The 15,941-nt window shown below is 55.3% G+C and overlaps 7 protein-coding genes across 7 annotated transcripts; all 7 read left to right on the top strand.

Moving 5' to 3' along the window:
• Positions 1-1,557: 1,557 nt before the first annotated feature.
• LPMP_211950 (hypothetical protein) lies at positions 1,558-2,295 on the top strand (the record flags this gene model as incomplete). Its single annotated transcript, XM_010700677.1, has 1 exon — positions 1,558-2,295. The coding sequence occupies one exon, from the start codon at positions 1,558-1,560 to the stop codon at positions 2,293-2,295; it is 738 nt and encodes a 245-aa protein (XP_010698979.1).
• Positions 2,296-3,085: 790 nt separating this feature from the next.
• On the top strand, positions 3,086-3,613 carry CNB (calcineurin B subunit, putative; the record flags this gene model as incomplete). The annotated part of the gene is made up of 1 exon (XM_010700676.1): positions 3,086-3,613. The coding sequence occupies one exon, from the start codon at positions 3,086-3,088 to the stop codon at positions 3,611-3,613; it is 528 nt and encodes a 175-aa protein (XP_010698978.1).
• A 785-nt stretch (positions 3,614-4,398) lies between these two features.
• On the top strand, positions 4,399-5,421 carry LPMP_211930 (mitochondrial RNA binding complex 1 subunit, putative; the record flags this gene model as incomplete). Its single annotated transcript, XM_010700675.1, has 1 exon — positions 4,399-5,421. One exon carries the CDS (start codon positions 4,399-4,401, stop codon positions 5,419-5,421), a length of 1,023 nt encoding a protein of 340 aa, XP_010698977.1.
• A 1,627-nt stretch (positions 5,422-7,048) lies between these two features.
• On the top strand, positions 7,049-7,534 carry LPMP_211920 (hypothetical protein; the record flags this gene model as incomplete). Its single annotated transcript, XM_010700674.1, has 1 exon — positions 7,049-7,534. The coding sequence occupies one exon, from the start codon at positions 7,049-7,051 to the stop codon at positions 7,532-7,534; it is 486 nt and encodes a 161-aa protein (XP_010698976.1).
• Positions 7,535-10,069: 2,535 nt separating this feature from the next.
• Positions 10,070-10,480, top strand: LPMP_211910 (hypothetical protein; the record flags this gene model as incomplete). Its single annotated transcript, XM_010700673.1, has 1 exon — positions 10,070-10,480. One exon carries the CDS (start codon positions 10,070-10,072, stop codon positions 10,478-10,480), a length of 411 nt encoding a protein of 136 aa, XP_010698975.1.
• A 699-nt stretch (positions 10,481-11,179) lies between these two features.
• On the top strand, positions 11,180-11,905 carry LPMP_211900 (hypothetical protein; the record flags this gene model as incomplete). Its single annotated transcript, XM_010700672.1, has 1 exon — positions 11,180-11,905. The coding sequence occupies one exon, from the start codon at positions 11,180-11,182 to the stop codon at positions 11,903-11,905; it is 726 nt and encodes a 241-aa protein (XP_010698974.1).
• A 2,077-nt stretch (positions 11,906-13,982) lies between these two features.
• LPMP_211890 (hypothetical protein) lies at positions 13,983-15,290 on the top strand (the record flags this gene model as incomplete). Its single annotated transcript, XM_010700671.1, has 1 exon — positions 13,983-15,290. The coding sequence occupies one exon, from the start codon at positions 13,983-13,985 to the stop codon at positions 15,288-15,290; it is 1,308 nt and encodes a 435-aa protein (XP_010698973.1).
• Positions 15,291-15,941: the final 651 nt, after the last annotated feature.

Genomic DNA, 15,941 nt, shown 5'->3' with positions numbered 1-15,941 from the left:
CGCGCCGCAACCGTTTTTGCGGCTGTCGTCGGCACTGTTGTTGTTGTTGTAGCGTTGCCCATATGAGGGACGATGATGGACGGGGGCTTCGGCACCCCCCTCCTCCTCGTCGTGCGCGTTTTTTTCTTTTTCGAGCCTTCTTTTTCTGTGCCGGCTTTCATTGCTTTCGCCTGGCTAACACCGTAAAGGTGAGGACAAGCATCAACGCCGCAACGACGGTGGTGACAACCCTTCTCTCTCTCTCGCATCACCGCCTCACTCACTGCCTTTTGTCACTTCTCTCCTTCTCATACACACCGCGTCTCCTCCATGTTTTTGCCCGTTCATTGGGCGCCTGCTGCTACTTGTTTTCTTGTATCATTTCATGTCTTTTTCCCTTCTTGGGCCCCACTCTCGCGTCACCTTTTTCGCTCCATTTATTTGAGTCGTTTCTCCCGCTCTCCCTGATGCCTCGTCTTTCTCTCTCTCTCTATTACAGCTCAACTGCGCAGCTCACTGCGTGCGCCCACTCGCGCTGTGTGTGTATGGTTACCGCCCTGCGAGGGCCCGTCTTCACCATCCTCCTCTCCCTCTTCGTGTACAAGTGCACCCGCCACGCTGTCTCTCTTTCTCGATGGTGTCTCTCTTCTGTTTCATGACATGCCTTTAACCGTGCGTGTGTGTGTGTGTGTGTGTGTGTGTGTGTGTGTGTGTGTGTGCGTGATTGTACAGTGAGCGCCAGAGGACCAGTAGCAGGTGTGGTGTGTGTTTGGCTCTCTCTTGCTACTGTGGCGCTTCACGCAGTAACGCACACACTCTTTCGCTGCCGTTGCTGCTGTTTACGTTTGCTCGCATAGATGAAGACAAGATGAAAAACTTGGGCTGCTTGTCGCTCTTTCTTACCCCTGCAGAGTGCTTCCGCATTCCCAATGTCTGCTGACAGCTCTACTCACTTTGTTGGTCCTCCTCTTCCTTCTCTCTTGGTGTCTTGAAGCTTCTCTTTTCTACAAAGAGTGCAGTACCTGTGCTGAAGCTGAGTCACGTTTCGCTCTTTCTCTCGCAAGTTCCTACCACCTGCATTTTTTGCCGCCTTAATCCTCACTCCTCTCTCTCTCGCCTCACGCATTACTTCCCCACACCGCAGCCGCACGTGGTAGTGACATCAAACGCAGCCGTGTGTGCATGTGGGAAAGTGGCGCTGTGCTGGTCACGGCACGCATCTAACAAATTAGGCGAGAAGAGCACAACAGCTAACACACAAGAAACACAAAGAGCGCCCCCGTTCTTTTGTATTTGATGCCAACTCCTCCCCATTCTCCACTGCACGCACCGCCCCTTCCTCGGTACAGGTATCACTCCAAGACTGGGGCATGGCGAAAGGAGCGAGTGCAAGAGGTCAGCGCGTGTGGGGGAACTACCACCAATGCCTCCGTAGGTGCCGCATCACCAGTGCCTGGGCCGACCCCGAGTAAGCCCTTCGAGAGCTCCTATGACTACTTCTTGCGATCTTTGCGCCCGCCGGTTCAGAGGATTCCGACTGCGGAGCGCACGGAGCGACTTCGTGAGCACACTAATGCGATGCTGCGCCAGTTCGAGATGCACCTCCTCCCAAGATTAGCGACCGTCACGAAGCGCGAGAGGCATAGCTTGATCACCGGCGATCACCGTAGGACCTCCACCGACAATGATCACAGTACCACACACACGTCTGGGCCAGGAGTGTCGCTGCACCCTCTTCTGGGATACGCTTCCACTGTCACTCTTCCTGCGGTGTACTCGGCTGTCGTGAAGGTCACGGGACGCGTGCTTTCGCTTTCGGCTGCAGAGCAGGAAAACCGGCTCAGCAGAGAGACTTTTCACGAGCTGCTCGCATTCATTGGACCTTTGGAGGTACTTAGCGACGAGTATGTTGTCAAAATGTTTACCACACTACCATCGTACGACGTCGATAGCGACACCACCGAGGCACTGGCCATCTTCACTCTCCTGATAGAGCACCGTCACCACCCTCGACTAAACTCCAACGTGGAGGCGCTGTTTGAGGCCTTCGACGCGGACGCAAAAGGTATCGTCCCTGCGGAAGTGTTACACTCAGAGGTACTGATGGCCTGGGCAACTCAGCACACCTTTGGCAATCTGCGCGACCAGTGGCAGCGACTCGCTGCTGTCATTAGCACGGAGAGGAGGAGAAACTCAGATATGCTTCCACTCATACCTTCTATGGCTTCACGTTCCGCTATCCGCGCCGCGCTGTGCAGCGTCACCGCTATCTACGTTGCGGCCTGCTCGCTGGACTTGGACGGTGGTTCTCTGTAGTACACACACCCCTCACACGAGACAGGAATGAAGGGTTGTGCGTGGCTACCAGGTCGTTGAGATAGAGAGACTTGTTTTGCGACCAGACAGCGCCGCGCTCTACTTGCACACGTATACCCTCACTGATTCGTTTCCTCTCGCTTCTTTTGCCATGTACACTAGCTTATCCATTTCTTTTCTCTCTCCCCCTACGCCTTATTCACCCCTTCCTTTCATGGATGTGATGCGTGATGCGTATGCCACTTTTTCATCTCTGTATCCGTGCTCCTGAGGCAAACTTAAATCCATTCTGCAGCCGTTTTCCCCCTCCCCCCTTCTGTCTAGGTCAGCATCCACAACTTCTGTGCTGCTGTGTTGGCGGCTGCGTTGCAACGTCAATCAGTACCCCAGAGATGGCGACCATGCTCTTCCCCAGTCAAACGCTCTCTGCTGTGTCCGAAAGACACATGTGCGTTCTACGAACCTCTCGCACGCATAGCGGTCCTCCGATGAGCCCTCCTCTCTCTCTCTATGTGTGTATACCTGTATTCCTCACCGCCTGTGCTTGCATGCAGGCGCACACCGATGTGGGACTCGACACGCCGGACTGTTTCGCTTGCCCACTTGCCACAACACACGTACTTTTGTGCTTCTCCCTGTTTGGATCTGTTTGTGCTGAAGTGCGACATATTCCAGGTGCGTCTGGCTAGATCCCTCACTCATTCACTTCCCTCTTGCAGCACCACCCCCCTGTCGTCTCTCTCACACATACACAAATTGGACTCACTCAAGCGCGTCAACGACGCCCATGATGAACGAGATTCCACTGACAGCGGAGGAGCTGCAGGACATCCGCGAGTCCACTGCGCTGACGGATGCGCAAGTGCAGCGCCTGTACAAAAGCTTCACGAGGCTGAACAAGGACAAGTCTGGCAAGATCACTCGGGAAGAGTTCAACTCTATCCCTGCGCTAGCCTCCAATCCTCTTGTCGACAGAGTGCTTGCGGTAATGGATACGAATGGTGACTCCACGGTGGACTTTGGGGACTTTGTGCGGGCACTGGCGGTGCTTTCCTCGGCCACCTCGAAGGAGGACAAGCTACGGTTCACCTTCAAGATGTACGATATCGATGGTGACGGCCGCATAAGCAACAAGGATCTTTTTCAAATGCTTAGCATCATGGTTGGGGTGAACCTCTCCCAGATGCAGTTGCAGCAGATTGTGGACAAGACGTTCATCGAGGCTGACGCTGACCGGGACGGCTACATTACGTTTGAGGAGTTCCAGGCGCTGGCCGTTAACAGCGACTTTGGGGATCGGCTGAACCTGCACTTTTAGCGTCCCGCTCTCGTTCCCTCTAGCCACTTGCCTTCCCCTTCGCCTTGATGTGACTGCTGCTCTACTTTTATTCCCTCGCTGGATCGGTTTTGTTGGTATGCCAGACGACAGTGAATTCGACGCTCACGCCGTCGATACAACCCTCTCCTCTCAAACTTGCTCCATTACTCCTCTTGTAGGTGTGCCACATTGTCATTGTGGTCGCGCTTTTCGTGCCTAAGCAGCGAGTCTTATGAAGAGGCAAAGAGAACTGACTTACGAGTAGCACTCGCATGTGCGTCGCAAGAGGCGACACGGTGCACATTCCTCGTGGTGCCTTGTTGTATCGCGCCTGTGGAAGGGGTGGAGGTGGAAAGGATGGTGCTATCACCTCTACAGTCCTCTGCGTGTGCATGTGTGTCATCAAAATGCGTGTAACGGACATGACTGCAGACGTCCTGCACGCCTTTCACCCCCTTCATTCCGGTGCCCCTAGCGGCGAGGACGGAAACCAGAGCGCTAGCTCGCGAGCATACATGGTAGACCTTCATCCCTCTTCGCTTGCACTGCCTCTTTCCTGTCTGCTCATCTTCTTCCCTTACTGTCTCTATGATGTCGCACTGCATTGCATCCCCCACGCGTGTCTTTCACCCCACAACTCTGCTACCGCCGTGCGTGTATTTCACCCTGTCCACCGTCTCGCACACCAACCCTATGTGTGCACCCCATCCACCACTACCTGTCCCAACTTCGCCAACGAAAGAACACGCAGGCGCAAGCAGTGGTGAGCTAGGCCGGAACGAAGAATGCTGCGCCGCACTGAGATTGCCCTAAAGAAGGGATGGACTCACAATCCTGGTCGCACTCGACGTGGTGGAAAGAACCTCGCCTGGCGGCCAAAGATTTCAGAGACGAACCTGGGCCAGTTTGTGCCCTTGGCGCTGGTGCATCCGCGCCGACACCCTAACAGCTGGCAAGAGCGGCAGTTCAACACGCTGGGCTACACCAAGTGGCCGAAGGACATCGGTTTCTACAACTCCGGCGATAACTTTGAGGTGACCCCCGAGGCGGCGTGGCGCCTGTACGTGCACGCGCGTGATGAACCCTATTGGGGTAAGCTCCACTGCGAGAAGACAATCATTACGCTGCTGCCGGTGGTGGAGAAGGCGCCGAAGGAGAACATGGAGCGAGTCCTGGACGTGTTCCGGCACTATCTGAAGCGCTACGGGGCCGATCACTACATCTACAACGCCGTCATGCAGGCTGCCGCCTTTGCCAAGGACTACGAGCAGGCTGAGCAGCTATTTAGGGAAATGGAGACGTTGGGACTGGAGCCCAATGCACAGAGTTACGTGAACATGATGCTGGCAGCAAAGCTGTGCGGCCTTCCACTCGAGAAGAGCGAGGCGTACTTCAAGCGCGCCGTGAAGGACGGGGCGATGCGGTCTGTCATGCGCATCGACACGGAGTTCAGGATGTGGATGGACCAGCTAGACCGCTTCGGCTCCTTCACCGCGTCCTCCGGGTATCTCTCCGTTAACGAGGAAGGTGCCAAGCCGATGCCTCGTGACATGTGGGCTATCTGGGGCTGGCATCGCAGCGAGAGCAAGTTCATTAGTCGCCACGACCTCATCATGCAACAGGTCCGTGCACGTGTGCGCTGCGGCAAGGAGCTGATTGGCACTGCGTACATCAAGACTCGGCGACAGCCGTGGGCGAAGTTCAATGGTATGCTGCGCCACGACTACAACGGACCGCCATACCACGCCCCTACCGCCTTCCCAGATGCACCCGAGTACACGAGCGAGGCGGGGCATAAGGCCTTCTGATGGTAGCGGAGGAAGGATGGTGGGCTCTCGCTGGGAGACAGCGTTTGCATGCGCATGTGTACACGCCCTTCAAGCGATGCGTCTCGCTAATTAGTTTGTCCGCAACTCTGGCCGGAAATCTATGAAGGGTGCGCGATACGCACCCACACGCAGCTTGTCCTGCCTCCGCCTCCTCTCCTTTGCCTTTTCTGCTTTGGTCGTCTCACCGGTTTTCTTTTGCTGTCGAAAACAGCGAAATGTTTCGTATGGGGCGCCTTCCTCGAGTCGCTGAGAATGGGGAAACGCCCCTCTTCCTCTTCATCCTCGTCCTTGTCTTACCCTTGCACCGCTTCCTGTACGTGTGCATGTGGAGAGTGTGGAGAGTGTGAGTGTGCACATCCGAGCCCGTGCTGGAGAGCTGAGGCATCGGGCCGCGTAGGGTTTGGCAGATTCTGTGAACTGGCATGCAAGTGATGTGTTGTGATGACGTGCACTGTTTCTTTGTTTGCGCGGTCCGATTACTTAAAGGAGAAAATGATGGTGACACGGCGTCGCGGAATGGAGCCCAGTGTTGAGGCACAGCGGCTGCCGTACAAGAACACCACGACGGGCGCGCAGCGTGTCGTCTACCACGGTGGCCGTGCCTGATGACTGGGCGTGCTGCATTAGCTGCTCTCTTCGTAGCGCCGGAAAGCTTGGCAATTGCGCATACGCTTTGGCAACCCAGCGCCCACTCAAACGACTGCTGACCAGAGGACATACGTGCGTGTGTGTGCGTGCGTATGAGGAGTACTCTCTCCCCCCTCCTCCTGGTAGCCTCTTTTACGATGGAGTGCCTCTCCGCTGTACCCCCCCCCCGGCCCCATCGAATCCGTTCTTTCCTCTTTCCCTTCTCTCTTTTCGCCGTTTGCTTTTGACCCTCCCCTCCCCTCCTCCCCCTCCCCCCACGCACCTCGACCTGCACCTGCGAGGCCGAACAGCTACTCACGCTCATTTTTGTTCGTCCAACAGGACTCACCCACGCATAGCGCACCACACAAAGGTGTACCATACCCCATTACAGAACATCTGTAGGTAGGCGCACTCTCTTCCTCTCTCTGCACACATATATATCACCATCTCCCTCCGTCATCTCTCTTTGCTTTTCCCTTCAGTGGTCATTGCTATTGTCCTCGCAGCTGTCCTTGTGTGTGTGCGTGTGTGTGTGTGTGTGTGTCGTGCCCAGGCACTGCTGACCTTTGACACCTTCCACTTTTCCCCGCGTGCTTTCCCTCGGTATTTCCCGCTCACTTTCTTTGTTACCTCCACCACCGTGCTTGAACTTATACACACATCGCTACATGCGCGCGCACACACACACACACGGATACCTGTTGACTTCATCTGCTATCAGACAGAGGCATTCATTTGTGTACTGCTGCCGCATCTTCTAACCAGCAGAGCATCTGCGCGCAGTACCTTCTCCCTGCTCGTCTCACAGCTCACTTCTCTCTCCCCGCGGCGTTCATCCTTCCTTTAATTGCAAGCGTGTGTGTGTGCTTCTGTTTTTCTGTGGGATTCCTCCACGCCGCTGTGCCACACACAGCAGCTACGGAGGTACACACACACACTTACACCCAGGCTTACTACTAACTGCCCTGCTGTAGCCATGGAACGTGCGCGCGTTCGCTACGTTCTGACGGGGGCCTGTCCGCCAGCCTACTCGGGACGTGTACTGCACACCTACGTTCAACTTCGGCAACCGGATGGCTCTGCCACTCGTATCGACACACTGAAGATGAATTTCTGCACCAACTTGGCAGCTGATATGAAGGACCTCGCGGAGTCCATTCCCGCTGTTCGGATCCGCGTGCTTAAAGCGGGACGCGTGCTGAGTGATAGCGACTCGTTGCTGCAGCATCTCACGCCCGCGGAGATGGAGACATGCCTTGCGTCGGCCGACGAAACGGCTGGAGATGCGAACGGAATGCTGCAGAAACCCTCGGTGTTGGTGCACATCGTTTTCCAGAAGCAACCCCCCCCACCGGTAGCAAACCCGAATAAGGAGAAAAACAAGGGGAGCAACACGGCGGAGGGTGGCAATTCGGGCGAGGGGCACGAGGCGAAGAAGGATAGCTGCTGCTGTGTTATGTAGCGGCAGAGCAACGTGCGAGCGAAGGAAAGAGCAGCGCGAAAGAAAGAAACGAGGAGCCCCTTCACTGACATTCGCCGTCTTGCCAATCCACATTGGCGTTCTCCATTACACCCCCTTCTCCATTGTCATATATCCCAGTAAGTCTATGAGGGGTGTTGTTTTGATAACTCCTGCCACTACTGACTGACGGATCTTGTGGGGCTTCTTTTCCCCGTTACACACGTATATTTTGTGGCTGTCTGCGTGTGTTCATTTTTCCCCATCGCTCCCTCTTGCACACGGCACTCTTCTCTGGTGTCGACGGCTTCACTTCTTCGCGCGCTCTTTGCCCTCATTTTTTTCTCCCCCTGTTCTCTGTCCCGGTGTCGGCGTGTTCGCAGGTCGCTGGGGCGTTTGCTCTTCTTCCTCCGCTTCTTTTCTTCTGTTAGTGCTCTCCCATCTCTGGAATGTCACTGCCTATAAGCGCATATGCCTGAAAGGTAAGGCAGAGACGGTCTTGGATGTGTTGCGGGAGAGGGGATGGCGGTGTAGCGGCATAGATAGGAGTCGATTCTGCACCGGGCCTGGTGTATTTTTCTGTCTGTAGGGTGAGGACTTGCCCCTATGGTGCCCATCGCCGGCTCTTTTCCTCTGCTTTCACTGCTCTCTAAAAGGTGTACTGTACCTTTTCTGTGTTATCTTATTAGGAGGGACGCTTTTGGCTCCGTTCTTTGCTTCTCTTCGCTGCTTTGTTCTCTCTCTCTCTCTCTCTGTGCATTTGTATCGTCTTTGTGGTGTGACCGCGGGCGTGTTCGTGCGTCAGTATACGCATTGCACGGCTGACTGCTGTATTGACTGAGGGGGGCGGGGCTAGTGGTGAATGCGTCAAGCTGCAAACACTGCAACTGTTGCGGTAGTGAGGAGAGCGGAGAAGCCAACGATAAGAGGCTGAGCGGTCATCTTATAGGTGAGAAAGAGGGAAGTAGGCAGAGAAGGAGGAGGCTCGCGGTGACACCAAATACTATCACGAAATCGAACTGCTGATGCACCGCGCAGAGAATTACTTCACTTCATCTATGCTGGCCCCCCTTTCCCCTTTTGCGCTCTTCTCCTTTATGGGTTAGGAGCCCCTTTCCCATCTCCCTCGACTTCTCTCTCCTTGTCTTCCACACCCGCGCGCGCTTCAACTCACCACTGAGGCACCTTGATGTGCTAGAGGTAAACGACATCTCCCAGTTAAGGTACTCTGTTGCTCTCTGCATTCTCCGTGTCGTTTGCATTTCTTCGATCTTGTATGTATGCGTACGTGCGTTTGTGCAATTATTTTTCTCTAGTTGTCTCTGATTTGTCTTTCGTCATTTGCGTTTGATATTTTGCATGCTTAGATGTGTGTGCTTCCTCCATCACTGTGCACGTACGCAGACACACACACACACACACAGAAGGGGACACGCGCCGGCGAAGGTCCTTGGTCAAGCACCCCCACAAGTGAGCCTCTGGTGGCTTCGTAGAGAGCGAAAAAAAATGGAAGAGGAGATCGGTGGACTGCCATCATCGTATGTGCCGCGGCTGCACACGCGCGTGTGACTGTGAGGCCGACATCTCATCTTCCTTTTTTTTTTGCTGCGTGGGACGTCTTGTAGAGGCCTCTTCCCGGAGGTCGATGTGTGTGGCATGCGTTCTCGCTGGCCTCGTATGCGTGCATGCGTACTTATATGCTTGATGACCTCCACTGCAATGGAGGGTGATGGGTGGTGATGGGGGGGCTGTTCAACTCATTAAACAAAAGGGGCGTGGAAAAGAGCGGCGTCCATCACACCACCGTCACTCGCACAAGGGCAATGACTGTGTGCCTGCGCTCTTTCGACGACTTTGGTGTCGACTCACTGCCGCTAGTCCAGCTCGATGGCAAAGAGTGGATGACAAAGGAGGGCCACCCAGGGGCATAGACATGAGAGGCCAAGGGGGAGGGAGGAAGAGGGTCGTCCCCGCACGACTTGCTTTCCATCTGCTTCGCTGGAAGCGAGTATGCGGCATCTTCTCCCGTCTCACGCACCCAAACAAGCGAGGGGAAAACGACACCTTAGCCTCCGAACGGCACAGTCGGTCGGGAACTGCGCATGAGAAGGGGACGGACGAAGAGGTGAGGAGGGCAAGGGGGAGCGCGATGGGCCCTCTACTCGCGCTCCTCACTCTTTCTCTGATTTTACTCGTGTAACATGTGCCACATGGATTTCTCTCTCTGCTACTCATCCCCCTGCTTTTATTTTGCCCTTGTTGCACCATGCTGCTTTTCTGCTTTGCTCTGCTGTTCCTCTCCTTTTCCATACGTAAAATTGCCTTCTCCGCTGCTCCTCCTACTGCTGCGGTATGGGGACGCGCGTACGTGGCGGAGTACGAGCGAGCTGTGCGGCGGTGGTTTGAGTAGGAAGGCCTGTTGAGTTGAATGGCTCTTTTTCTTTAGCCTCTTTTCTAGAGGGGTCGCGTAGGCGGCTATTCGATTTCTGGACAAGTGCAGGCGCGCACATAAGCACACACACACACAGAGACTGTGGAATGAGTGCGTCACAGCAGAGTCGACCACTCACCGCGGAGGAGCGAGCACGCTCGCTGGATGTGCTTGCCGATCTGCTCGCATCCACCTTCGACGCGCAGGTGAGCGCCGCCGAAGTGCATCGAGCATTGGCCAGAGGCAACACAGCGGGCGGCGACGATGATAACAACTCGTGGCGGGTAAGCATGATGAAGTGCATCCATGAGCACAACACTGAAGTGACGAGCGAAGCAGCGCAGCGAGACTCGCAGGAGTGGATATGCCCCATGTGCGAGACAGTGAACTGGTCCCTGGACGCTCGTAAGACCCTCCGCAGGCAACAGGAAGAAACGTCATGCAGACTGTCACGTCTCGTAACGGAACCACTGCGGTGTGAGTGCTGCGGCTACGATGGTACAGCAGCGCCGCCCTAGCACGTACGCGCACTCCCCGCTTCTCGTCACTCTTATCTGCTTCAACATGCTTTAGTCACTCAACTGCATGATAGCAGCGCTCGTGTGGCGATCATGTAAACCACAGAGAGACTCGAAAACGTGCCGAGAGCTTGGGGTCCTCAAAGCACACAGCGAATGAGCTGTTAGAGGTGGACAGCGGGACGGTGCTTGTACTGCTGTTTTATTTGATGACCTTGCGATCCTCGGGCGGTGGAGAAGTGAGAAACCTTCCGTGCTGCCGCCATCACTGTATTGTCTGTGCGCGCACGTTCTCGATCTTTTTTTTGTTTGTTTTTATCTTCTGTTCGCATCCCTACTCGATCTCAGCGACCGAACTACTTGAAAGTGTGCAGCTCATCCTATGCATCTCTCTCGCTATGCCTTCTTTCTCTGTATCCTCAAAACCCCCTCTCATTGTCAGGCGCGAACTATAGCTACTCGAGCCTTTCGGACCGGATTCAGTATTCGTTTTTTCATTGTTGAATTGTTAGCTTCGCCTCAGCGCTCCACTCTCTCTGTGCAGGCAAAAGACATCGAGGCACACACGCAGACAACACTCTTCCTCCCCCGCTCACAACCAGCGTGCTCCCCGTGCAGACAAGGAGCTTCACTCAGTGATTCCAGAAGGAGCAGTGGTTGTACCATCTCCCCCCCCCTTGGTACGACCTAGAAAATCACATGAAGGGTTTCTCAACAACTGGTAAGTTCAGTACTCTGGCAGCTACCAAGCCTAAAAAGGGCGAGGTAGTCTCGACGTCGCCCGAGGCAACCGTGAAGAAGTACAAAGAAGCTATGAAGCAGCACAAGAAGGCTCTAAAGGAGCTACACATGTGCACCGAGAGCTTCACGCGTGCCTTGACTGCCGTAGCCACCTCCTTCCAGTTCTTAGCCTCTGATACCTGTATTCCTGTCATCATTCAGTCCAGCGGCGCCCTCGCGTGTGGAATCGAGGAGGTGCAAGATGGCGTTGCCCTGCAGGCCTTGATGGAGGCGATCGACTACTCGCTCTCTGCTCGCTTTGAGAAGATTGCAGACCACCAGCGCGAGTTGAAGGAGAGTTGCAAGCGCAAGTCCAAGGCGGAGCAGACGCTGGCTCTCTTGTGCACTCAGTGCGACAAGCTCAAGCCCACGAAGGACGCAGATCCCAAGGCCCAGGCATTCTACCTGGCCGAGACGCAGAAGCGAGTCGAGCACGAGCTCGAGTGCACTCGACTAAGGGCCGAGTTCGAGGACGCCTTTCACGATTTCGAGACGCGCTTCGGCATCCTTGTATACGAGGATATGAAGGAGCTAATGGAGCAGCTCCACAGGGTACTCTCCGCTCTATCTTACCAACTTCGCAAGTGCAAGGGTAGTCTTCTGGCCGGCCCCGCCATTCCCCAGTCGCTCGCGGTGATGGCCTAAGAGCAAAAAGAAGTAGTCGATCCGGCGCCTCGACTGATTTCTTCCATCGCCCTCTCCATTTCTTGCTTGGTTTCTCATTCTGAGTTTGCTGCCTGATAACGTGGGGAGGGGACACCCCAGCGCGTGGCGATCCTGGGCTCCGTACCCCACTCTCTGCGTGGGGAGCCTGAGCCACGCCGAGAGGTGCACCGGGTGGCGACCGGCATGATGGGGGCGGCTGTGAGGCGACCTGCGGAGCGGGCGTGGGGGTGGGCAGCGCTCGAGGCAGGGGCCGTACTCTGGGCCACTGGGTCGGCATTGCTGTAGCGCGTGTCCACCGCTGCTGCGCGTCACGTGACGGCCTTGTGACGGGCCGGGGTTAGATTGTAATTTAGATCATATCGTACGACAGAGAATGAATACGTTAGACAAAGGAATCACTGTTGGCGGTGATTACACCTACCAGCACGCATGAGTATCAGCAAACTACCCCCGTTGCGCTTTCCGACTTCCAAAGCATCTTCTGCTCAGGACTACTTCTCACCCCCTGCCCTGGCACTTAGTGGCTCATTATCTCCATAGTCGCTCGTCTCATTACCACCATGAGTACCACCGACTCTTTTCGACAGGCACTCTTCCTCCCTCCCCACACTGCCATCAGCACTACCACTGCGAAGTCAATTTCATGTCTTTCTGCTTCTCCTGCTTGGGCAACTCGCCCCTTTTTTGTTTCCTCATAGCTTTTCCCTGTTGCCAATTCTGTGTGTGTGTGTGTGTACATCGTGGTGCTTCTCTCTTGCTTTGCCTTCTCCCTCTCTCTACCTCTTCCCCACCCACGCACTCGTCTCTCTATCTTTTCCTGCGCCTTAGCACCTCTCTCCCCTCACCATCTGTGTACGTTGGACGTTCATTCGAGAGGTTTTGCGGCTTGTGGCTCTCTGCATGAGTCCGTGGGCGACCTCTCTCCCTTTCTTTCGTTTCCTCACACCTTTTGATCTTCTTTTTGTGTCTCTCGCGTTGTCTTCAGGGGGCCCTTCAGTCGCACTGACCCTCTTCTTTCCACCACACGCACACGCACATGATCCCCTCCTTGGGTGCTTCCCACTGAGATTCGGGAAAAGTGCATTCGATCCCATTTGTGTCAGAGGACAGAAAGACTGGTGGACTGAAGCGAGGGAATATTTCGCCGTAACGCAGCTTTGCCATCGTGCTGACGTGTTCTCTTTTTCAAGTACCCCTGTGCGAAGCAGCAGACGACCCAATAGCGGGGGGAAGTTCGCGGCTGTTACTCCCGGCTCTGAGGAGTGGGACGCACAAACAGCTCACATCAAGAGGACAGACTACGCGCCTACACCCACCCATACACGTTCATCCCCTTGTCATGCGGCACAAGTGTGCGGAGCCGTCTTCGTGATTTTATTGCTCGAAAGAGGTGAGGAGGAGTGAGGTGCGTCGGAAGGTGGTGCAAAGCCTGCCTTTCCACTATTGTTTCCCCTCACCTTTTGTGCTTGTGCTGTCGTGTGCGCGGGTGCAGTCTAGGAGCTGCTTCAGTGGCGGCGTTTTTCCCACCACTGCCTCTCGTTCACCACGCCCAACACATATTCACTCGCGTAGGTGTTGTTAGAGAAAAAGGGCAAAGAGGCATTCACAGCGTTGGGGGAGGTGTTGCGGTGCGTTTCAGGCCTACCGTTCCCAATCCTATATTTACTGACGAAGCGCAACCACACAAACGTGCGCGGACACACCGAGATCCACATGCGGTTGTGAGGTAGACAGCCAGAAACGGGGAAGGGAGAAGCGAAGTTTTTGGGCTGTCTCGCAACGGTAGCGGCACGCAGCAGTGAAAGATTAAAAGGTGAGGGGCTTCTTTGCTTATTTTCTTTGCTTTTCGTTTCTGGCTTCTCTCTAGCTCGCCTTCTCTCTTATTTGTGCTTCGTTCCGCTGAGATCTCACTCCGCTTGTGTGTCTGCTGCTCTCTCTCTGTGCCTGCAGGATGTTCGCCCTTCACACGCATGCGGTGCTCAGCTCGTCCTTCCACTCATCTCTCGGGTCAGACGGAGAGGCAGCAGCGGACGACGATCACTCCGGTGCGTGTGTGATGGGGCGAAGGTTGTCGCATGTTGAGCGACTCCCACGTGAACTGCTGCTGGATGTGTTCATTGATGTAATCCGAAACGACAACGATAACTTCGGCTGGATCGTCGTCCTATCGTCTGTGTGCCGCAGTTGGTGTCGACTCTGCCAGCACCCGGTGCTGTGGGAATATGTTGCAAAGCACATTTGTGTTGTCTACCCGCTGGTGGTTCGGCTGCACGGTATGGCGCCTTACGGCGTGGAGAGTCAGGCGGTTGTGAATCGGCTGCGCTTCCTTGAGGCGGAGGAACAGTGCGCTGTGCAGTACGGCCCACTCCACCCCCTCCCTGCCCCGTCACGGGCGGCGCTGCGCAAGACAATGGAGAAGGTGCGGCGTTACCGTGAGAGTCAGCAGTACTACAAATATGTGCAGCGACGGCGCCGTGTTGTGTTGCATTTCTTCTTGTCGATCACCTTGTTTTCCGTGGCGCTTGCCATCACCACAGCGATGTGCGTGTCAGAGGGGTTTGACATGGGGGGTCTCTGCACCACTACCATCGTCTTTGGGATGCTCTGGATGGCGTACCTTTGTATTATCGCCATCATCGTGTCGAACGTCGTGATGCAGGCCCACTTCGAACCTCTACCGCTGTTGCTTCGATTGCGGCGCAACAAACTACTGATTGCTGCTTCCGCCGTGACGATCATGCTGGGCATCTGCGACGTCGTCATTCCTACGCTACTAATTCAGATCAACCTGTCGCGCAAGGAGCGCTTCTCCTGGATCTGGTGCGGCATCACCGTCATCCTGTCCTTCTGTCTCTGGCAGCTGTACACGTTGGTCTGCATCATGCCAGCAGCGAGGCAGCAGCTGCGATACCAAATGACGAACGTGAATGTGCGAGAGGGCTTTCAGTTTATGGTGCTCAACATCCCCAACGGCTTCCCATTCCTGTTCGCCGCGGCCTCTTTCTGCACCCTGCAGTACGTGCAGTACGGCTACCGCATCTACATTCTGCTTGGCGGAGTGCCAGTGATTGTCAGCCTCGGCGTCCTGACGCTGGTCTTCCTGCTCGACTTCTACTCCTTACATCGCTTCAGCGACTTGGCGATGGGCACATGTCTCTTTCTCGCAATGCTCTCCCCCATTTCGCTGCTCGTGGGGGAGTTTCGCGGGCTGAGTTTGCTGCCACTTGCCGTGGCGGCCTTTGGCGTCTTCTTGACTCACGCCCGCTACGTTGTCGGCTCTACCATTCACGAACTGATGCGCACCATTCGTGCCGAACGATGCAGCTGCCTCCATCGCACCTCTGACACAGCCAAGAAGAGCTAGGAGATACGTGTGTGTGTGTGTGTGTGTGTGCAACTGGTGCGCATGGCAACTCTGCCAGTGTAGAACCCCTGCTCCTGCGCCTTCTCATTCTGCCCGCTGCTCTATTTTGTCTTGGTGTCTGTGCAGACACATATGGTGGGGAAGACGTTCTGTTGGCCGTACGTGCTGCACACGAACTCCTGCACTCTCTTCTCCCGCTATTTTGCCTTTGCTTCCCCCGTCAGACGGTGAGGGCACCGACCTCTGCTGCGCGAACATTTCCACACTTCTTTGCTGGTATTTTTTACTTAACTTCTGTCCGCATTTCTCTTGGGACCTTAGCGATGCAACGAGACGGAAGGGGCAATACATTTTTCTGTTCTCTGTAGCACAGTTGCTGTCTTCATTCTACCCCTTAGTGCTGTTTCTAGTTTTCATTACCTTTGAGAAACGCCCCCATAGCCACTTCATGTCTCCTCTCTCGTTGCGCTCGCCGTCCAAGCTTTCGGAGTACGTCTCGCATGCCCGACCATTGCCATGTCCCTATTCTGCCTACCTCTCGCCAGTCACTTCATAGAGCGCATATGCCTATCGATGATCGCGTATAAAACGTGCGCTCTATTCTTGCCGGTATGGCCGTGGTGTACGCGACCCACTGAGACCCACGTGTCT

Source organism: Leishmania panamensis, assembly GCF_000755165.1.
Source record: "Leishmania panamensis strain MHOM/PA/94/PSC-1 chromosome 21 sequence".
Classification (NCBI taxonomy): Eukaryota; Euglenozoa; class Kinetoplastea; order Trypanosomatida; family Trypanosomatidae; genus Leishmania; species Leishmania panamensis.
The sequence above is the reverse complement of the archived record's forward strand: the minus strand, read 5'-3'. Positions and strand labels throughout refer to the sequence as shown.